The following is a 24,403-nucleotide window of genomic DNA, read 5'->3' on the forward strand; positions in this document are numbered from 1 at the left end:
AGGGACCAACCCAATCTATAAATGAAAAAATAGCTTATTTTCAATGTGTTCAAATCATCCCCTACTGTTTTTAAAATTTGGATTATTATTGCTTAATAACATTTGGTTAATACAACTTAACGATAATCTAAGATATGACGAAGAAGGCGACAATTTTATCGTTTATTTTCAGTGTTCAATTTTTTTTTTTTTTTTTTTTCGTGGCACTTTCCCCACGTTCCACCCTGTGATACGTCCATGGCCCGTGTTAGTTTGATGAGCCCCCCCGGCTCCCTGGGGAACGTCTCGGGGCTCGCATCACTTCACGCGTTACTTATCGAGCCCTTAGTACTTCCCTGATCCGTGGCACTTCCCCCAACGCTTCCCTGACTCGTGGCGAATCCCTGTGGCGCGTCCCTGACCCGTGGCGCTTTTCGGAGCCACAGCGCAGCCCGGTGGAGCTTCTCGGGGCCCGCATCGCTTCCCGCGATGCTTCTCGAGCCCGTGGCGCTTCCCTGACCCGTGGCGCATCCCCCGGCACTTCCCTAACCTTGCCCCCACAGCACTCCCCGGACCCATCGGTGCAGTCCGAGCTCCGCGGCTCCCAGCCGTTTACCTAATGCCCCAAAAAACCGTATTGTTAGGCGGCATAAGTCGTTTCGCCTACTCCCCGTACAGGTTGTCTATGACTCCAAATGAGCGTAGATTATTTTTAATCTCGTGTCTGTTCTGTTTCCAAGCGCATTCTCTGGGAAACAGTACAATTAAATTCGAGAACCGTTAACTCAGTATATCTTCAACAATGTTTCCACATCACTAAGATATTGGCAAGGCTTTTTAAGATTGAAAGTTATTTTAATATATCCTTGCGCAAATTACGGGATCCATATGTGACAAATAGATAAATGTGAATAATCTCACTCAGTTCCTTCTCTTGAAACTTTGTGATATTCAATTGTGAAAAATAGGGGATTTTGAGTTTCAAATGGTGAGCATTAATTGAAATTACCCATGAAAAATATTCGCTTATGAGATAGCGGCGAAGAGATAGGGGTGAATGCATAGAAAATAGCAAAGATTAGAAAAAATAGCATTTTGAGTTTCAAAGGCAGTGATTATTAATTGAAATTACCTAAAAATATTCACTTATGAAATATCGAAGCGATAGCAAAGATTAGAAAAGAGTGGTTTCTTTTCAAAAAATTACATTTAGATATCTCCGAGGGAGGGGGGAGCAGAGAAAAGAGTGGTTTCATTGTAAAAAATTACATTTAGATATCTCCGAGGGAGATAAATTTAAAACAATGGTTGAGGGTGAGGGGTTAATATCTCACAGAGATAAGTTTATATTGGGATTGAAAAGGACTAAAAATTGGAAGAAATAGAAAGGTAGGAAAAAATGTTTACATTTTTATATGCCGGCTGCACTTGGGCGCCGGATGGCCCGGGTAGTGCGTTTTGGAGGGTGGACGGGGCGGCGTCGCTATGTTCTTGCGCGACTGAGCCGGCTATTTCACGATCTTGCATAGCTTCGGAATTGTTGTTATCCGTCCACTCTCTCTTTAACTTTCTGCCAGGCTGCATTGGGGGTGGCAATGATGGGGCTGTCTCGTCATCTCTGGCTTTCATGGAAGGCGGGGGCATGCATTCTTCATAATTTGCCTTAAAAAGAACAGAAAAAATTAGTATCTAAATAGGTTGCCCCTTTTTCAGAGAAATAATGATTGTATCATCATCCAGGTAATTGTATTTAGACCAGGAATTTATATCCAAGAAAGAACAATGTAAAAAAATGTCGTGAAATATTATCATTTCATCCTTTTTGAATATGAGGCATAAGTCTCACTGAGCCATACAAAAGCCGGCCTATATAAATCGGCCTTATTTCTTATTTTTAGGCGTTTCTGTTCTTTTCTGGTTTTAATCTGCATTGTGCACGCCTTGTTTGATGCATTTAAAGTATTAACGGTATTTTTTATCTTTCCATATCCTTTTACGATAGCTGGTATTTATCACACACCCAGAAAAAACAGCCCACGGAAAATAACCCCCACGGAAAATATCCCTGAGAAAAGACATGGGAAAATACCCCCTCCCTCCACCGAAAGATATGGTAAAAATGCTCTTCAATTTACGCATAATAAAGCAATGTCTCTTTTTCTTAAACTCCCCCCCCTTACGTGTCGCTCGAAGAAAAAGTTTGTTTTAATTTTAAAATGATGGCGATAGAATTGAGGCATGGCCCCCTCCCCCTTTCGCCCATGTCCTAAATATATTGTTAGATCTTAATTTGAAAATAACGAGAATTCAGCGGTTCTCCAAAAAGAGATTGTATATGCCTGCGCTTAATAAATTGCAATCTCTTTTTGATTAAAACTGTTTAATTTGACAGAAGAATAGTTCCATTGACCACGTTTGTAAGCCGGAAAAAGGGTGATAAAGTAATTACATGCTTGCGAAAATGTATTGTCAAGTTAGCGGCTTAATAGCGACGGGTGTCAAAGAGAAAGAATAAATTTGATAAAATTTTTTTGTTTTTTCGGTGTTTTTGTTTGTATGGTAAAATTTTATTTTTTCTTTTTAATTTCTAATTGTTTTTTTTATTAGAGTGGTGGGGGGGGGGATTGAGCTGGAAAAATAGAGGGAAGGAATTTATCAAAATGGTATTTATTTTTTCGATAATTTGGGGTTTTAAGACAATGGGGGAGGGAGGGGGATATTGTTAGACCCTTAATTCGAAAATAACTTGTTTCTCTACTTCTATACAGGTTGCATAGGCCTAGCTTAATTGTCTGCATGAAACCGTTTTAATTTGATAGGAGAAAAACATCCCATTTTGATCTGAGAAACCTTTTACAGGAAGTGCTTTAAAAAAGGTGACAGATAATTTTAGGCATCGCGCTGGAGAATTATGTAAAAACCATATCGATATTTTCATTAAAAATTTACATAATTAAGCGTTCACTTTAGCTTGAAATATATAAGGAAGGATAATTATTTCTTTTTGCGAGAATTTGATTGTAAAACAATGGTGGGGAGGGGGTTAGGTTTTGAGGGTAAAAGAATATATTTTATGTTTTCCTAGTGAGTATAAAGATTGTAAAGTGATGTTTGTATTGTATGTGGGGGGGGGGGGGGGCTTTACTCGAATATATTAGAGGGTGACCACGGAAAACAATTTTATTTTGAAAATAAAAAAAATGAAAACAGAAATTAAATTGCTAATTTCGACTGCCAAGACTTCTAAAGAGTTAAATTTATCCATTGTTATATCAACTATGTCAAAATACTTTCTGATAATTGAATCACATTGCATGCCCGTTATATACGAAATCTCATGGGCGAATTGTTATGTAACGGGGAAAATCATATGTAACCAGCCCTCTGATTGGCTGAGAAGGAGGATGTATCCGACTCGCTGATTGGCTGAGAAGGAAACACGTGATCTAACTGTTTCCGGGAAAGTCATAACATTGCCTAGAGCAACAACAACAAATACTATTTCTGGACACCATGACATTCGCGAACGATTACGCAATCAATTTCTTTGAAATTCACTTCCCCCTCGATTCCTAGATCAATAACATTGTTCCCGTTAGAATTCAATGCGCATGTGCAACCTTCGCCCCGGAGATATTACACATAGAAACATCAAATAAATCGACCTTGGAAAAAGAGGTCATTGACCCCATTACGTAATCTTTCTCCCTAGGGATTCCATGCCCATATATGGGGTGCAAAACAAGTTGTAGGTGGCAGCAGGGGTGCGTAATCGGAGTAGCCCCTCCCTCTCTACTGCCATCACTCTTGAAAAAGTTGGCTGCAGTGAAATCAGTCTATAATTATTAAAATCTTTTGGGTCTCCCTCTTTAAATAATGGTACAATTTTTGCTCTTTTAAATGCACTTGGGAATGAACCTTCTTTAAACAATTATTTGTTTATTTTTTGGTTTTAGACCAGGGCCCTTCGTATCAAAGGAATTGTCAAAGAAACTTCGAAACGGGCTAATTCGATTGGGACATTCCAAGGAATAGTGCCATTTCTAGTAGTCAGAAGTGATTGGAGGGCAACCAGCCCTCTCCCCACACCCATCATTTTTACAAACATATCCAATCAAAATTTTGAGATAGCTATTTTGTTAAAAGTAGTTGAAAGGTTCAAAAACTATGTCTTTGGGGATGACAACCTCCCCACAAACCTCAGGGCAAATGTTTAAAGCTATGCCCTGGGGGCATTTAAGGTTTCCATAGAAAGGCTGGTCGTATAAGCTTCAGAGGGGGTCATTGTATTGGAAATCAGAAGTTATATTGCCCTTTTTAAGCGTAAAGTGATCTGAGGACAGCTACCCCTCCCCACACGTCGTATGTTCCCCAAATGCATCTCATGTAAATTTTGAGATAGTCATTTGTTAGAAGAAAATATTCCAAAGATCACATAACAAGGCATTTGAGGTTGACACAACCCCTCAGAGTCTGAGGGCAAGGGTTGTAAGTTATGCCCCGGGGGCATATAAATTTTTTATCGAAGTAGTGCTCGTGTGGACTTTAGAGGAGGCTCGTTTGATTGGAAATATGTACTTCTAGTTTTATTTTTAAAGTCAAAAGTGATGGTGGCAACAAGCCTCCCCTCCCTCTTGACATCTTCTTTTCCCCAAATGCAGCCAATCAAAATTGTGAGGTAGCCGTTTTGTTCACGATAGTCCAAAGAGCATACAAGAATGTCGTCAGGGTGGACACAACCCCCCAGAGCCCAGGGACAAGGGTTGAATGTTATACCTCGTGACATATAATATTTTTATGAAACAGGTGGTCGTATCAACTTCGGATCGGAGGGAGCTTATTTGATTGGAAGTCAGAAATTATAGTGCGCTTTTTAAGAGTCAAAAGTAAGCGAAGGGCAGCCATCCACCCCCCAAGCCTATCTATCTGATCAAAAATTTAAGAGAGATATTTTGTTCAGAATTGTTGAAAGATCCAGTAATTATGTCTTTTGGGATGTGAACCTCCCCGCAGTCCTCAGGGCAAGGGCTGTAAGTTAGGCAATTTGTTCATTTTTTACATATTGTATATGTTATTGAGAAAAGTATACATGTTTGGACTCTACTGTCGAAAATGACAAAGGGCATTCAGGTGAGCCTTTCAGAGACTGTTGAGGGGAATGTTGTACTAAATGGGCGTAACTCAGGGATGACTGGGTGAACTAATGTGGAACTGTCAGGAAATAATAAGGGAGATGATTGAAACGGCAATATTTGCATGCTAACACCACTACTACAATTACCACCACTGCTACTACCATACTGCTCCATTTACAATATTAAGGGGAAATTTAGACAAAATCAAAACACGCTCTATGCATGTACATTGTAACAGGGAATAATAAGGAAGATGATTAAAACGGCAATATCTGCATGCTACCACTACTACTACAACTACCACCACTACTACTATCACACTGCTCCATTTACAATATCAAGGGAAAATTTGAATAAAATGAAAAGACGCTCTATGCATGTACATTGTCAAAAAAGTGTATCTCAAGAATTTATTTTGGTATTAAGTTGGAATTTTTAGAGAATGCTAAAAGGGGAAGATCATTTGACCAAAAGGCAATATATGCACGCTACTACTAATATCACTTCTACTGCTCTATTTACTACTACTACTACTACTACTACTACTGCTACTACTACTACTACTACTACTACTGCTTTTACTACTACTTCTAACGCAGAAGTATTTCAAAATAAGAGAATCAAGGTAACGATATCAAAAAGCATACAAACATACAATTGATTAAAAATTCATATAACTTATGCTTTAGCCATAGCTAATCGTATTAAGACAAAACTTCCAGGACTTAATGAGAGAGATGTTCTACTGACCAAAAGGCAATACGTTAATACTACTTCTGCTACTAGTACTACCGCTATTACTATACTACTACCAGTAATAACAATACTACTACTGTGACTACTATTACAACTATGCCCAAGGATATTGAGGTGAAATTTCCAAGGAATTTTGAGGGGGGAGGTGAGGCTTTAAAGGAATGAAGCTTTTAAGGAATATTTAGGTAGATGTTGAACTAAATCAAAACAAACTGTAAGCATGTGGGTTTTTAAAAGGTGACAAAGCAATGTCTCGTGAACAGCTTACATTATTAAGTCAGACCTTTAAGGGTACGTTGTGGCGGATTTTGAACTAGCCAGAAGGGGCTATGTGTATACTATTAATACTACCACTACATTTGCTGTAACTAATGACACTAAGGGTTTTAAGGTGAAGGCTTAAGGGAATGTTTAGGGGAGTTTCAATTAAGCGAAAAAACTATTTGCATGCAGGTTTTCAAATGGGCATATAAGCAATATCATTGGCAGCATTGCTCTATACTAGCAAGCGATATCATTGAAACTTTTTATGGACCTAATTCAATTCAAAATTAAAAGTTGTAGTGTCTTTTTTAAGAGTAAAAAGGAATTGAAGGGCAAACAGCCCTTCTCCCAAGCCCATTCGTTTTCCAAATACATTCAATCAAAATTTTGAGACAACCATTTTGTTCAGCATAGTAGAACGGTCCCGCAACTATGTCTCTAGGGATATTGGGTATGTCAATCCCCCTAAAATTATGTAATTGACCGATTATGCTTGAAAATTAAATGTTGTTTTAAAACTGAATCAAAAGGCATTGTGTATATGGTTGTCAATAAGAAACCTTAGCAATATATGGAGAACGACCGGGGATATTAAGTTGAAACTTTCGGGGCTACTACTATTACTATCTCTGCTCCTAGCATTTAAATAAATCAAAGGATTGTAAGTGTATTCAGGTTCTCAAAGAACATAGATAGAATATACTGGGAATGACAAAAAAAATTTATTTTCAGGTCAACATGAGGAGGTATAAAATTAGACTAAACAATAGTATTTGTGTCAGGATTAAAAATTGTTGAAACAGTTTCTCCAACATACAAATAGCAATCCAAACTATGACTTCTTATAGAAAAAAAAGAAAAAGGTACAAACTATTATTTTTTTTGATGAAAAAGACTTTGTCAATAGAAAACGAACAGAAATTGATTTAAAAAACGTTTTCGCAAAACAAATTTTTCAAAGAAAAGTAAAGAGCTCCATTAAACCAAAAATGGGCAGAAATAAAGTCAAATAATTTTCCAAACGCAGAAGTACCACACATCCCCATCAATAAATAAATGAAACCCAAAACGAACAGATATTACAATAAATAACCAATTCAAACTCAAATCGGGCAAAACTTAACACGAGTAGGACTGACAACCCCCATGCCTTCTCATGACGAGAACATTTGCACTTTACTGAAGATAAAATACATTTTAAATGTTTTTAATTTTTTTTACTTTAACAAATAAAAAAAAAATATTAAAACTTTAAGGAATGAATATCAGCATATGCATACTGAACTGACAATCCACGGTCATTTGTTGTTGGTGTTTTTTCCAGTAAAGTTATAATTATGTTCTGGGTTTGAGAAGGCATGGAGGTTGTCAGCCCTACTCGTGTTAATTTTTGCCAGTTTTGAGTCTGAGTCGGTTATTTATTGTAATTTCTGTTTGTTTTGAGTTTCATTTATTTATTGATGGTTATTTGTGGTAGTTCTATGCTCGGAATATTATTTGACTTTATTTCTGGTCATTTTTGGCTTAATGGAGCTCTTTACTTTTCTTTGAAAAGCTTGTTTTGTGGAAAAATGTTTTTAAATTAATAAAAGAAAAAAGGATAGGCAGCTTAGGTTAAAATAGCTAGTCAAAGCTTCGAATGGCTCAGCTGTTCTAGCTATCTTGGCTTCGACAGTAGGTTCTGAATACGTTTTAGCAGTAAATACCTTCAGTGATTGAACCTCCAACAAATTCAGCCTAGTAAGTGGTTAGGCTCAGTCGAGATGGAAAATTATACCAGTAAAACTAGAGATATCCCTTGAACAGGAGAGGCTTCCTGGAATTAGAAAGCAAAGCTATATCCTTTTCAAACATTTAGTGACACATTCGTAGTGACACCTCAAATAGGGGCCAATTAAGAAACGCTTTGTATTAGATAATAATTCAAATCGTGTCAGGGATACGTGTTCGTTTCTACAGCTTTTAGTGAACTTTATGATTCTTAATTTATGCAGAAAAATTTGGTTTTTGAATTCAAAACGATTATATAAGTTTAAATAGCATTAAAAATAGAAGGAAAAAAAGTAGAACAATCACAAATAGTGCTAGTGCTGCCCAGGAAAATGTTTGATCGTATCATCAAAGCAAATAAAATGTACCATTCTTGCAGTAGAAGGTACCCTGTAGGCTACTGCAATAAAAGTTAATTTCAAATTCCCGAAAAACAAATATCTTTAACTTCTTAGATAAATTCAGTTCGTTATAAAGATAGTAATACAAATTTGACCTTGAAAATTTGATTAATTGACATATATGTCGAGGCAAATTAGCTTTAGTGCAGATGCAAATTTTAACAATTGTGGAATGCAAACTCACCACCATTCAGCAAACACCAAATCATTTTAGGACCATCTCTTTGATAATCCCTGTTTGATCATGAGCTGTACTTGGTGCAAAATCTCTATTAATGTAACATTGGAGTGAGGATGGGTGCTTTAGGGGACATGAGTCAAGAGTCTCACTTTAGGTATTTAAGTTGTACAGATTAAAAACATTATAACCCTTGCTTTACTGAAGTTGGATATTTCCATCATTTTCGAAATATGTATTGAACGTATTTTTATTTATTTATCTTAAACCTGTGTTCCGTAGTTTATGTCAGATCTGTGATCAGAGGGATAATAAGCCCCTGTTGGCTTAATTAAACCCCACAATAATCCATTTTAGGTGAACATCAGAATAATATTAAGGGGAGGATAAAATTAAGGATATCAAGGGTTGTTTTGGACGAATATGTCCCGTAGCTCGCCTTAGATTCTTACTCGGTAACCTCACAAATACTAAAATATAGATTTCGGAAAAACAAAACTAGGGGGTTAGGTCTTGGAAAGAATACTGGCTAAACAATTTCCCTTTGACCATCCAATGATACATATTTAAAGTTCTTGCATGAGTCTGATTTCTTCAATATTAAAAAAAATAGGAGAGGAAGGTATGGGCTCAATTTTTGTTTCAATTAAAGATATTAAAAACCCATATGTTACTCTGATTTCACGATGCTGCAACTTACCCGCCTTTTCCTATTAGAATGTATCTAAGAAGTCCGGGTCTTGTATGGAATATTTGAATAATTTTCGGCTCTTGACTTGACCTGCTCTAGATGCTTTAAAGCAACTTTGAATTCTTTGCCTTTGTAGCCTTTGTTTGCAGTAGTTTAGAGACTTTTTGTTGGCTAAAGTATTGCTTATTTGGATAAGGTTTGTGAGATAATTTTTTAAGCTAACTTATAGAACCGTAGAATTTTGTTAGAACAAGCGCAGGGTTTACAAAACCGACTTTTGGAACTATTGAAAATTACGTGGATATCAGGAAACTGGATACAATCATATTTCATGGTCTTGTCGTAGGACAAAGTACCATTTTCAACCAATTGTATTTGCTTTTACCAACACACATTTATTTCCAGAATCATATTTCAAGCTTAACCTGGGGTCATAATGATCGACGAATTTTCGTTGCAACAGGAATGTATCTTCACGTAGGATGGGTAACACGAAAACCACCAAGCTTGTCCCACTTGTCGCGAACAGCAATTAGAAAGTGTCTTCACGAGTTGTACCTTGTAAATTCTCTGCCCCTTCCAGTGAGGTTGAAGGCTCAGGTTTCCTGTTTGTTTTCAAGGACAATCTATGTAAGTATAGAATTCTAATTTCAGTGAATGATAATTGATTGAATTCTCAATCGTTAACCACAGCTAAGGGGCTTCAGATTCAAATGAGGTAATACCGAAACGTTAAGTTTGGGTTATAATGTCTTAAAGTGAAGGCTCTGATGGACCACAAAATAGGATAAACATCCTTCAGAGCTATTGATGGGGCATAGGGTGTCGGCAATTTCCGGTGTTTCAGTTGCAAGGTGTTTTTTATAGAAAGAAGTAGCAAGCCTATTGATTAGCCTTGCTACAGCTGGGACCAAACCTCGGGCCCCGTATTATTAAGCAGAGATCAATCCATTGCGCTATGACAGGATGCTGATACACCACACAGAACATCATGGGGAATTATCACAGGAGATGGTTTTCTTTTGAAAAATAACTTGGGAATCCAGAAAGTTTAAACGTTTTTACTCTAGATATATTTCGCAACTATCAGTGCGAGTGAACATTATTCTTATCCCAGATATCCTATTCAAATGTTTTGACTTATGTCAAATTAATTATACCATATATTTTTTGAGTTGCATGACTAAGAACATGGTGCATTGCAAGAAAAGGCCTAGATAAGCACAAAGGTAAGGACTAAGACAGGGAAGCAAACGAAGCATGATTAATACAGGCTAAAAGGTACATAAAGGTGGGCTTTGGCCTCTCTCGGGCGTATACTCTTTATGCTGCCAGTGCAATCGGTTTTTGCTTAAGTTCTTATTTGCCTAAAGTCTGATCAAACAATTTGAAGGCTTTTCTTCCTTTTTCCTCATCTAAGATGAAATAGACTTATTATTTGATTTAAAAAAAAAAAGGAAAAATCTATTTGCATCTATTTTTACAAGAAAATAACAATCCAACTAGAATTTAACGTCTTTATCAATTCACCATATTATCAGCTTATACGTCTGAGATGGATTTAGTGTACATATAAATCTTAGAAAATAGTATGCACAAGATACATATGATTTGTTCAAGCTTCATTATCCATCATAAACGTCCACAACAATGCCTTTAATATATATAAGAGAAAAAAGATATGCTTGTTCTTTCAGCCAAATAAACAAGACAAATGAGGCTAAAGCGATATCTTTAACTTTTTTCTTACAGAATATCATGGGATTTGAGCCAAGTCTGCGAGCGTTCTCTTGTCGAACACCGTTAAGCAACACCCGTCTTTTTTGCACAATGATACGCCTTGAGGATGGAACGGGAGAGAGCCAACCTGACGCAGATGGTGATTTTGGAAATGCTGCAACTTATATATTATATTGCGAATTCCTTGGTGGACTTGTGCCACTGTTAAAAGGAAAAAGAATATCCAAGCTTCGCCCTGAATTTGTTATATTTGACCCAGAGGCTACAAGTAAGTGGTGTTTAAAATAAATTTTACAATGTCTCACTGAGTTAGAAAATATTGTCTACAGAAGGGATTGAAAAAAGTAATACTTGATACTTTGTTTTCTTTAAATCATAAATCGTGGCTGTCACTCTTAAGAGTTGTACTTAACATTTTCTTACTTCGACATACCTGCCAAAACGGTTCGGTAAGCTGTTCTCAAAGAGAGGATCAACAGGACGATGAAAATCAGGAGGACCAAAGCGTTACTGAACATACATTGCCCTGATTCTTCCAGATTCTAAGTGTGAGAGTGTCAATACATTTCGAAGGAACTTTAGAAGTGACAAATCACATGACCTCAAAGAATATAATAGCGTTTCGCTTTTTGTTACCACAAAAGTAACCACTTGTCCCTTAGTCATAGTTGCAAGTTGTCGCAGATGGAAGTAGTACAGTTGCAGGCACAATCAGTGTCATTTGCAGCCGCAGAAGTGGCAGTACTAGCAGTAGCCCTGAAAGTTTCAGGTTTATACACTTGCCCATCCCTAAGATATTGCAGAAACGCCTTTTTGTTAACTTCGATACATATAGTTTATTTTGAATTAGCTCAATATACCCCTCAACATTTCCCGAAATTTCGCCTTTTCAGACAGAGCTAGGATCAAACTTTTTGCCTTAGCCTTTTCAGACACAGCTATGATCAAACTTTTCCCCATTTCCCAATGATAAACTTTAAAAGAAACTTTCCGAAAAAGAAGTTTTTCAAAGAAAAATAAAGGCCATATTACACTTAAGATGAGAAGAAATAAAAACCTACAATAACTCAGACTCAAAAGACCAGAAATTACTATTGAAGAAGAAATGAAACCCACAAATGAACAGAAATTAAATAAACAATCATTGTAAAAAAAAACATACATCAAGTACTAATATAAATGAATAAAGATATCTTAAAACGAGTGAAACTGAAATTGAATATGCAACTCAAGCTTAAAACAAACAAAACTCTTTTGCTATTGAATTTTAAATGAAACCCAAAACGAATATAAATTAAATAAACAATCATAGCAAACAAACATATAGAAGGTACCAATATAAATGAATAAATAAATCTTAAAACAAGAAGAAATTGAAATGAATTTTCGGATTATACTTAAAACGAACAAAATCACTACAAACAAGAGTTTGTATACTGTCTCCTTCCCTAACTGTAAATGTCTAAAACCTACTGCTTGATTTGCGCTTTACTGAAAACCATATCTGTCTTGACAGTCTTGGAAAGAACTAATAAAATCAAACTGAAAATTTGATATATAACGATATTAGTTGTTGCAAGCTAATCAGTTCAAGATATTATTTCACTGTAATTTTCATTTTCATTTTCAATGCTGTAATAACTGGAAAAGAAAATATTTGTAATACAATTCGTTTTCAATGAAGCGCCAATGGCGCAGTAGGCTTTAGACCTTTACAGTTAGAGAAGGGGGCATCATCTAAACAATTATTTGTAGAAAAACTGTATTTGTCTCGAACGGTCTTGGAAAGAACTAATGAAATCAAACGAAATATTTGATATATAATGATATTAATTGCTGAAAGCTCATCAGATCAAAATTTAACTTTACTGTAATATTTACTGTAATGTTTTAGGATTTATTTATTTATTTATATTAGTACCTGTTGTATGTTTTTTGTACTATAATTGTTTGTTGAATTTCTTTTCGTTAGTGGTTTCATTTCTTCTTTAATAGTAATTAAATAAAAAAACAAGTTTTTTAAACTGAAAGTAAGGAGCGACATTAAAACTTAAAACGAACAGAAATTATTCTGTATATGAAAGAGACTGTCCCCTCCTCAACGCCTCGCTCTTTACGCTAAAGTTTGTTATTGTTTTAAAAAATAAAGTTGTGAGACAGAGTCAAACTTTAGCGTAAAGAGCGAGGCGTTGAGGAGGGGACAGTCTCTTTCATATACAGAATAATTTCTGTTCGTTTTAAGTTTTAATGTCGCTCCTTACTTTCAGTTTAAAAAACTTGTTTTTTTTACTTAATTTTTGAACATTTTTGAATAAATGCAGGTTTTGATCTTGGCTCACCGTACATGAATAATTAAAACAAAATTTTCATATTAATTTACTTTTATTTGGTTAAATGGCTTTCTCGAAACTTGTTTCATTTCATTTACGAACGTTTTTATTAGTAATAAATATACGTAACTTACGAATTAACTTACGTAACGAACTTCTATATTCATATATTTTTAATACGTATATTAGGGGGTTCGCCCCCTAGTCATTACCTTGCTCTTTAAGCAAAAGTTCAAATTTTGTTCCAATTCTTTAGAAATGACCGCTTATTCACAGAGGCCGTTAATTAGAATAAATAGCTCTTATGAAAGTACTAAAAAATCTTTGGCTTAAAGAGCGAGGCATTGACTACGGGGTGAACCCAATTATATAAGTAATATTTTCTGTTCGTTTAAAGTTTCGATGTTGCTGCTGTTGCAGTTGAAATACTTGTTTTTTTATATTAAATTTATGATCTTTTTTTAAATAATGCTGGGAAGTCCGGCGTCCCCTTCATAGCAATGTCCCTTCCCCCATGAAAACTTCCTTCATGGAAAGATCCTCCAACATAAACCCTGACCAACCCCCCCCCCCCCACTACCAGGAAAAATCTCCCCTGAAAACGTCTGTGTACTTCCAAATAACCAATACTATATGTTAACATTGGGTAAAGTTCATAACTTTCAGCCCTCCCCCCGGGAACTTCGGGGGATTAAGTCATCCTAAAAGGCATACTTATAATATTTTCGAACATGCTGAACAAAATGGCTATCTCAAAATTTTGATCAGGTGACTTTGGGAAAAAAATGAGCGTGGGAGGGGGCCTAGTTGCCCTCCATTTTTTTTGGTCACTTAAAAAGGGCACTAGAACTTTCAATTTCCATTCCAATGAGCCCTTCCACGATATCCTAGGACAACTGGTTCGATACGATCAACCCTGGGGAAAAAACAACAAAAAAACAAATAAACACATCCATGATATTTGTTCTGGCAAAAAAAAAGAAAAATACAAAATTCAACATTTTTGGAGATGGGAGCTTGAAACCTCTACAGTAGGGTTCTCTGATACGAATAATATGAAGATGGTATTTTCAATAAGGTTATATAGCTCTTAGGGGGTCTTTTCCCCCTTTTCCGAAAATCAGCCAAATTTTCTCAGGCGCCTAACTTTCGATGGGTAGGATTAAACTTGATGAAACTTATATATTTGAAATCAGCATTAAAATGTGATTCTCTTGATTTATCTATTTGTATCAAAATACCGTTTTCTAGAGTTTCGGTTACCATTGAGCCGGGTCGCTCCTTACTTACAGTTCGTTACCACGAACTGTTTGATTTCTGGTCGTTTTCAGTTGGAGTTATTGTATGTTTCTATTTCCTCTGATCTTATATTTTATATGGCCTTTACTTTTCTTTGAAAAACTTCTTTTTCGGAAAGCTTTTCTTAAAATAAATTTCTGTTAGTTTTTGATTACCAAAGTTTAAATTTTTTCCAAATGCCCTATTCCAAAATAAATTTAAAAATAAAATTATAAGTTTCTTGAACAGTCTTGATAAGAACTAATAAAATTAAACTGAATATTTGATATTAACTGCTAAAAGCTCATTAGCTCAAGATTTCACTGCAATTTTCATTTTATTTTTCTACTACCACTACTACTACTACTACTACTACTACTACTACTACTACTACCATTACCACTACTACTACTACTACTACTAACAACTCACCGCATCACTAAGCCGCCATAGGCCAACACAGCTACGCACGCTCTTCCTCCATCCCAGCCTATTCAAAGCTTCCTTCTTTACACCCTCCCACGAAGTTCCCATTTCCTTTAAATCATTCTTTATGACATCCTCCCATCCCAAACGAGGACGAACTGCTTTCTGTTTAACCCTAGACGTTTGGCCGAAAAGGAGAATCTTCGGCAATCTGTCATCCTTCATTCGCAGAACTTGTCCTAGCCATCTCAATCTTTCTCTCATTATAGCCCTAGAAAGTGGGATTGAACCCCATTTTTCGTGCAGCCCACTATTTGAAATATGGTCAGTCAGTCCGGTACCCAAAACAATCCGTAGACGATTTCTCTGGAAAAGATTAAGTAAATCATCCTCCGCTCTTTAGAGCGCCCGAGCTTCAGGGCCATATTTGACCACTGTCATCACTGCAGCTTCCAATATTCTAATCTTGGTGTGCAGATTTATCTTCCTATTTTTCCAAATTTTTCTCAAATGTGGAAAAACACCTTGAGCTTTGGCTACTCTACTTTTAACATCTTTACTGCTCCCACCGTCTTTACTAAGGATACTACCAAGGCAAGTGAAGCGTGAAGCTGCCCACCTGATCAATTTTTCCGTTACCCAAAGTCACCTTTTCATCTTCACTTATTCCTAGCCTTAGTGACTTATTCTCAAAACATTAATTTTCAAACCTATTCTAGCATCCTGAACTTCTTATGCAAAATTTTCAACAATTTTCAAACCTATTCTCGCAAAACTTCTCGTGTTCTCATGATTTTTGGAATAAAATATCGTAAATAAGTCTCTATTTGGAGGGGGATTGGGTCACTAAGGGAGGGAGTTCCAATACTAATAAAATATTGTTGAAAGATTTTTCTAGGGTGTGTGTGTGTGGAGGGGGGGGGGGATTCGGGCCATGGAGAAAGGGCCAGGGGCCAGTTCCTATGATTCTTGGAATAAATATCATTAATAAGTTGTTTTTAGGGGGTTCGGGCCATTTGGGAAGGGCCAGGGGTCAGTTCTCATGATTTTCAAAATAAAATATCGGTAATGAGATGTTTTCTTTGATTGGTCAGGCCATGGAGGGAGGGTTAGGGGTCAGCTCCCATGATTCTTGTAATAAAATATCGTTAATAGTTTTAATTTGGAGGGGCGTCGGGCCATAAAGGAAGACCCTGGGGTCAGCTCCCATGATTTTTTGAATAGAATAAAAAACCATTCGTGTTTTTTGGAGTGGGGGGTCGGGCCATGGAGGGAGAGCCAGGGGTCAGCTCCCATGATTTTTGGAATAAAATACCGTCACTAAATTCTTTTTTGGGGGGTAGGCTTCCGTGATTGTTTGAATAAAATATCATCAATAAGTTGTTTTTTTTAGGGGGTTCAGGCCATTTGGGGAGGGCCAGGGGTCAGTTCTCATGATTTTCGGAATAAAATATCGTTAATGAGATGCTTTCTTTGAGTGGCCATGCCAAGGAGGGAGGGATATGGGTCAGCTCCCATGATTTTTGGAACGGAATATCGTTAATAGTTTTTTTGGAGGGGGGTCGGGCCATAAGGGAAGAGCCTTGGGTCAACTCCCATGATTTTTTGAATAAAGAATCATTAGTGTTTTCTTGGAGTGGGGGGTTGGGCCACGGAGGGAGAGCCAGGGGTCAGCTCCCATGATTTTTGGAATAAAATACCGTCACTAAATTCTTTTTTTGGGGTAGGGTGGTGTTTTTCGGGCCATGGAGGGAGGTCCAGGGGTCCATTACCATGAATTTTGGAACAAAATATCGTTAAAAAGTTTTTTTTTGGGGGGGGGGGCATAAAGGTAGGGTCAGGGTTCAGCTCCCATGATTTTTGGAACGAAATATCGTTAATAGTTTTTTTGGAGGGGTTCGGGCCATAAGGGAAGAGCCTGGGGTCAACTCCCATGATTTTTGGAATAAAGAATCATTAGTGTTTTTTGGAGTGGGGGGTTGGGCCACGGAGGGAGGGCCAGGGGTCAGCTCCCATGATTTTTGGAATAAAATACCATCACTAAACTCTTTTTTTGGGGTAGGGTGGTGTTGGTCGGGCCATGGAGGGAGGTCCAGGGGTCCATTGCCATGAATTTTGGGACAAAATATCGTTAACATGTTGTTTTTTCGGGGATGGGGCATAAAGGGAAGGTCAGGGGTCAGCTCCCATGATTTTTTGAATAAGGAATCTTTAATTTTTTGTGGGTGGGGGGGGGGGTCAAACCATGGAGCTTGGTCCAGGGGTCAACTCCCTTAAGTTTTGAAATAAAATATCGTTAATGAGTTTTTTTGGTTGGGGGTCGGGCTTATTTGATCTTTGAACTATTTAAAAAAAAAACTCGCATAAAAGCCTTATATGCCACCAGGGCATAACTAATAACACTTGTTCCCGGGCTCTGGGGGGTTTTGTCAACCCTGGAGTATTATTTAACTGACCTTTGAACTTATTTTAACAAAATGTCTATCTAAAAAATTCAATCGGGTGGATTTTGGGAAAACAGGGCAGGGAGGGCTATTTGCCCTCCGGTCCCTTTGGACTCTTAAAAAGGGAATTTGAACTTTCAATTTCCAATCGAAATATCCTTCTGTGAAGTTTATACGACCACCCCTTCTATTTAAACCTTATATGCCCCCGGGGCATAATTTACAATACTGGCCCCCAGGTTCTGGGGGTTGTGTAAGCCTCGGAATTTTGTTATATGATCTTTGGTTTATTTGGAACCAAATGACTACCTCAAAATTCGATTGGAAGCATTTGGTGAAAAGAGGGTTGGTGAGGGGGGGGGTCTAGTTGCAATCCGATCACTTTTGACTCTTAAAAAAGAACCTAGAACTTTCAGTTTCTAATCATTTGAGTCCCCTACGAAGTTTATGCGACTAACTTTTCCATAAAAACCTTATATACCCCCAGGGAATATGTTACAACCCTTTCCCGGGCTATGGGGGGGCGCTATTTTGACCCCAAAGTGTTTGTTATCTGATCGTTGGACTATCTCGAACAAAATGATTATCTCAAAATTTTAATCGGATGCATTTGTGGAAAAAAGTGTTATGGATGTGGATTCTCTCTGATCATTTCTGACTATGAAAAAGGGAACTAAAACTTTTAATTTCCAATCAAATTGGTCCCTCTGAAGTTTATACGACCACCCCTTACATAAAAAACCTTATATGCCCCAGGGGAATAACTTATAATACTTGCCCCCGGGTTCTGAGGAGTTGTGTCGACCACAGAGTTTTTTTATTCTACCTTTGAACTATTTTGAATAAAATTGCTGTCTCAAAATTTTGATCGGATGCATTTGAGGAAAATTGGCCCTCGGGCAGAGGGTGCGACTAGTTGCCCTCGGATCACTTTTTACTCTCGAAAAGGGCACTAGGACTTCCAATTTCCAATCGAATGAGCTCCCTCTGAAGTTTATACAATTGTCCCTTCCATAGAAACCATATATACCCCCAGGACATAACTTACAACACTTGCCATTGGGCCCTGGTGGGGGGGGGGTGCCCCGGAATTTTTGTTATCTGATCTTTGAACTGTTTTAAAAAAAAATGGCTATCTCAAGATTTTTATCGGATACATTTGGGGGGAAAGGGCGTGAGGGGGACTAGTTGCCCTCCGATCACTTTTGACTCTAAATTTCCGAACTTCCGATTGAATGTCGCTAGAACTTCCGATTTCCTACTGAACGAGCCCCCTTCGAAGCTTGTACGACCACCCCTTCCATCTGAAGTGCCTCTGGGAAAAAACAACAAAAATAATAGTAAAGGACATCCTAGACGGTCAATCATTTTGATCAAAAGCTTCCGTCAATCAATTGATTAAAGCATGATTGACCATCTAGGAACCAATTGAGTCATTCAAACTTTCTATAAATCACCGTCAACGCGTTAACAGGTTCCTAGATGGTCAAGATGGACGGAAGCTTTTGATCAAAATGATTAACCGTCTAGGGTGTCCTTACGAAATTGAAGCATAATGGCCTTTACTATAGGCAACGCTATTGCGTTGCCTCTGATAAATTCTCTATGTAAAAAATGGACAGTTGCAGGATCTACATTCGTCATTTCAGGGGCGGTGGGGGCATGGCATCCCCAGAGGCATAGCTATTAGACGGTGTGTCAAATGTCCAATAAAAATGACTTCAGTGTTATAAATAAAAGGTCTCCATCAGTGTTAAGGGGAGCATCTGAAAAGGCAAGAGAGGGGGGGGGCTACCCTTTGTTTCTGTTTCAACACCCTCGCAACAAACCTTTAAAGTTCCAACTCAACATCCTTAGCCGGTCCTTAGATATTGCTGCTATTTCCTTAAAAAAAAAAAAAAAAAAAAAAAAAAAAAAAAAAAACTGCATATAGCTTGCTTTGATTTTGTTTGACATCCACCTCAAAATTTTCTAGAAGTCTAGCCTTAGCCTTTTTGAAGAATCTTCTTGAAAAAAAAGAGGAATATTCTTAGCCTTTTTTAAAACTCAGGATCAAACATGTTCCCTTTTCCTAATAACCAACCTTGAATTTAAATAGTTGGCAACTTATATAGCTTACCATACTTTCCCCAGGGGCTCTGGGGTTTAATTCATCTCTGGAAGCATAGTAATTTGACTTTTCACTATTTCAAACAAGATTACTATTCAAAAATCTTGATCAGGTATCTTTAGAGATAGGGCAAAACAAAAGGGAGTAGGAAGTGGACTCATTGCCCCCCGACCACTTTTCAACCTCTTCAACAAGTCATATAAATTTAAACTTAATGCCCTTGGCTGTTCCTGCGTGATATTGCAGATTCACCTTTTTGAAATACAGGATATCTTTAGTATCTTTAGGTTTTGTTTGATATGTCCCATGACATTTCCCGAAATTTCACCTTAATACCCTTAGCCTTTTCGAGCACACCTAGAATCAAACATCCCCTCCCCCCTTTTCCCAATGATAAATCCTGCATATGAAAAAAGGTAAATTGCATAATTTACAAACCTTACCCTGGGGGCTCTGGGGGATATTGCTTTCCCGGTGGCATTGTTACTAGACCTTTTGACAGTTTGGAACGAAATCGCTCTTTCAAAATTTTGATCAGTGATGAATAAAGGGAGCATCTAAAAAGGCGAGGGTAGCTGGTTACCCTCCGAAGGCTCTTCAAATCTGCCCCCTCTCTCAATATCCCGGAAATTTTCAACTTAATGCCCTCAGCTGTTCCTTAGATATTGATTCTAAGTCCTTCTGACAATGCGCACGCACACAATGTGTTTTATTGTGTTCGGCATCCCTCTCCAAGTCTGTGGGGGGGGGGTTGTTTCATCCCAATAGACATAGTTATTTAAGATTTTGACTATTTTGAGCGATATATGTATTTTAATATTTTTTTTTGCAAAACCCAGAACTATATTTATTCGACCATCGGACTATTTTGAACAAAATCGTCATTTCAAAATATTGGTCAGAAACATTTGGGGTAAAAGGGCGTGGGAGGATAGTTACCCTCCGATTACTTTTGACTCTAAAAAAGAGAACTAGAAAGTTCGATTTCAAATTGAATGAGTCTCTTTCAAAGTTTATACGACCACCCCTTCCATAAGAACCTTATATGCTAACAATGAGTGGCTTGCATAACTTACAGCCCTTGCCTGGAGATAGTGGGTTTTTTTTATCAACCCCTGTAGCATATTTATTTGATCTTTGGATTATTTTCAACGAATTGGTTATTTTAACATTTTGATCGAATGGATTTGGAGAAAAGGGGGTGGAAGGGGGCTGCTGCCCTCTAATCACTTTCGACTCTTAAAATGGGCACCAGAACTTCCGATTTACAATCGAACAAGCCCTCTCTAAAGTTCATATGATCACCCTTTCCATCTGAAGTGTCTCTGGGAAAAAAAATAATAGATAATAACAATAAAACGTTAAAGCCTTATGGCTCTTTACTGCAGGTAACTCTGTAGTGTTGTCCCTGTTTATTATTTATTAACTTTTTTTCCCAGAGACAATTCATATGGAAGTGGTAAGATAGCTATTTTTCAAGATAGTCCAAAGGTCAAATAACTATGACACCAGGGATGAGAGACCCCTCCCCCAGAGCCGGGTGGCAAGGGTTGTAAGTTATGTAAATTGCCCATTGTTAACACATAAGGTGTTTATAAAACGGGTGGTCGTATAACTTTGGAAGAGGCTCCTTTGATTGGAAATCAAAAGTTCTAGTTCCCCTTTTTAAGAGTCAAAAGTGATCAGAGGTCAACAAGCCTTCCCTCCCCCACAACTCCTTTCCCCCAATAGGAACGGATTAAAATTTTTAAACAGTCGTTTTGTTCAATATAGTCCATAGGCAATATAACTATGCCTCCGGGGTTGACACCCCCCACCCCCCAGGGCAAGGATTGTAAGTTTTGCTATTTGCCCATTGTTAACATATATGGTTTTTATGAAAGGGGTTGCTGTATAAACTTTGGAGGGAGCTCTTTCAATTGGAAATCACAAGTTCTCGAGCCCCTTTTAATATTTAAAAGTGATCGAAGAACAGCAAGCCCCCCCTCCCACACCTTTTTCCATATCCTACAAATTTTGAAATCAAAACAGTTTAAAGAGCAGAAACTATGTCTCGAAGGTTTGACAAAATCCCCCTGAGCCCCTGGGGCAAGGGCTGAAAGTTATGCAAGTTGTCCATTGCTAACATATAAGGTTTTTCATGGAAAAGGTTGTGGTATGAAAGTTTCAGGAGGCTCATTCGATTGGAAATTGAATTTCTAGTTCTCTTTTAGGAATCAGAAGTGATCAGGGGTAGCTACTCCCCCCCCTGCCCTTTTTTCTCCAAAAGTATTCAATCAAATTTCTTAGATAGACCTTTCGTTCAAAATAGTCCAAAGGTCAAATAACTATGCCTCCGGAGTTGACAATCCCCCGAGCTCCTGGGGCAAGGGCTGTAAGTTATGCAAGTTGCCCATTGTTAATATGTAAGTTCAATTATCAAACAAAGAGGGTATGTTTGATCCTGGATCTCCAAAAATCTTAGAGTATTGCAGTGAAACTTTGAGGAAATGTTTAGAGGGATACCAAACACAATAAAAACACTTTGTCCTTTCTGGTTGTGAAAAGGGAATAAAAGCAATATCTAAGGAACGGCTGAGGGTATTAGGTTGAAACTTTCAATGTAAGTTGAGGAGCTGTTTAAGAGAAATTAGAGTGCAACCATCCCCCTTGCCCTTTATATGCGCCCCCTCTCTTCAAAAATGGTCAAAATTTTGGAAGTATCGTGTTGCTCAAACTTTTAAAAAAGTGTAATATCTATGCTTCTAGGGGTGCCATACCCCCCCCCCCACACACACACACACAGCCCCGCGGCAAGGATTGTAAGTTATGCAATTTAAAAATCGTTTACATGTAGGATTAAGAAAAGAGAAAAGTTTTGATTCTGGGTGTTTCTGAAAAGGCCAAGGGTATTGAGGTGACACTTTAGAGAAAAGGGGTACCTTAAGCTAAATCAAAAGTCACTGGGTACATCCAGTTTATCAAAAAGCGAATCTGCGATATCTTAAGAACGGCTGAGGGTTTTAAATTGAAACTTTCAAGACGTTTTTAAGAGGATGTTTTAAAGTGGTTGGACATTTGCCATTCCCCTTCCCCCGTCCCCTTTAGCTGCCCTCTCTCCAAAAACGTTCAATCAAAATGTTTGAATACCCATCTTGTTCAAAATAGTCTAAGGGTCAAATGAGGATGCCTATGGCAATGACAAGACTCTCCACAGCTTTGGAGAGGAATGCCGAATACAATCAAAAGATACTATACGCATGCTGGTTGTCAAAAGGGCGTATCATAAAGATCTAACGAAGCTCTAAGTGGATTAAGTCAAAACTTACAGGGCGTATTGAGAAGGATGTTGAACAAGGGATTGGAGGACTATAAGCCGCCTATTGCCTTTTTCAGATGTCCCCTCCCTTCAACACTGATCAAAATTCTGAAAAAGTGATTTTGTTCAAAATAAGCAAAAGGTCTAGTAACTATGCCTCCGGGATGCAATGGCCCTCAAAGCTCCCAGGGCAAGGACTATAAATTATACAATTTACCCTTTTTAATTGCATGACTTGTCGTTTGGAAAAGAGGCAATGTTTGATTCTGATTCTTTTCAAAAGATTATATGTATTGCGGCGAAACGTCGGGCAAGGTTGAGGCGCACATTTAACTAGTCAAAAGAAACTATGTCCATCCAGTTTTAAAAAAAGGCTGTATTTGCAATATCTCGGCAACAGCTAAAGGTACTAAGTTTAAACTTTTGGGGTATGTGTACAAAGAAGGGAGCGCCACTAGTTCCCCTCCTATGCCCCTTTTAGCTGCAATTTCCCCGAAGACATCAGATCAACATTTTGGCATAGCTCTCTAGTTAAAAAAAAGTCAGAAAGTCAAATAACTATACTTCCAGGAGTAACCAAACCCTCCAGGGCCCCATGGGCAAGTGTTGTATGTTACATAAGTTGCCCTTTGTTTATGTACGTATAAGGGGGCAAGTTTATCCTGTGTTCCAATAAGGCTAAGGATATAACGGTAAATCTCTTAGAAAATCTTGAAGAGGGTTTCAAACAAAATCAAAACACATTATTTGCAGGAGGGCTGTCATAAGGGTACAGTAGCAGTATCTAAGGAAGGAATGGCTAAGGGTATTAAGTTGGAAATGCAAAACCATATTGAGAGGGAAACTCAAAAAGTACAGATATCAACTAGCCTCCTTTTGATCTTTTATATTCTCACCTTCACACTGATAGAAATAATAAAAAAAGCAATTAATTCAAAATAGTCACAAGGTCTAATGGTCTTGCTCCCACCGATGCCATGAACCCAGAGCCTCCAGGGCATGGATTGTAAATTATCCAATTTTTCTTTTTTTTACATTCAGGAATCATCATTAGACAAGGGGGGAATGTTTTATCCTTGGTGCGTCCGAAAAGAATAAGGGTATGGAGGTGAAATTTTAGGGAATGTCGTGGGGTATGTTGAGCTAAAGCAAAATACACTATCTGCGTCCAAGATATCCAAAAGGCATATCTTCAATATCTTAGAAATGGAAAGGTGTTTCAACTTGAAACTTTCAGGGCCACTACTACTGCTACTTTGGCTTTAAATGCGACTGGTTGCGGCTGCCACAGTGGCTACTTCCAACTCCGACAACTTTCAAAAGTGACTGATATCCAAAAGGCATATCTTCAATATCTTAGAAATGGAAAGGTGTTTCAACTTGAAACTTTCAGGGCCACTACTACTACTACTTTGGCTGTAAATGCGACTGGTTGCGGCTGCCACAGTGGCTACTTCCAACTCCGACAACTTTCAAAAGTGACTTTTACTGCTAGCAACTGGTACTAAATTTAGTTTTGACTACTTTCAGAGAATACTAGGGAATATTGAGCAAAATCAAAACAGACTATATGCATGTTGATTCTCAAAAGGGCGCATCAGCA

At 37.8% G+C, this 24,403-nt stretch overlaps 1 protein-coding gene across 1 annotated transcript in view; it reads left to right on the forward strand.

Moving 5' to 3' along the window:
* LOC148955358 (tubby-related protein 4-like) overlaps positions 1–24,403 on the forward strand; it is a 191,607-nt gene that overhangs the window by 157,129 nt on the left and 10,075 nt on the right. Inside the window, exons 5-6 of the mRNA XM_089107089.1 lie at positions 9,580–9,804; positions 10,927–11,182. Coding sequence (XP_088963215.1) covers positions 9,580–9,804; positions 10,927–11,182 — 481 coding nt within the window. The remainder of the gene's footprint in view (positions 1–9,579; positions 9,805–10,926; positions 11,183–24,403) is intronic.

Source organism: Artemia sp. Qi Xiang Cuo, chromosome 2 (assembly GCF_049724085.1).
Source record: "Artemia sp. Qi Xiang Cuo chromosome 2, ASM4972408v1, whole genome shotgun sequence".
Classification (NCBI taxonomy): domain Eukaryota; kingdom Metazoa; phylum Arthropoda; class Branchiopoda; order Anostraca; family Artemiidae; genus Artemia; species Artemia sp. Qi Xiang Cuo.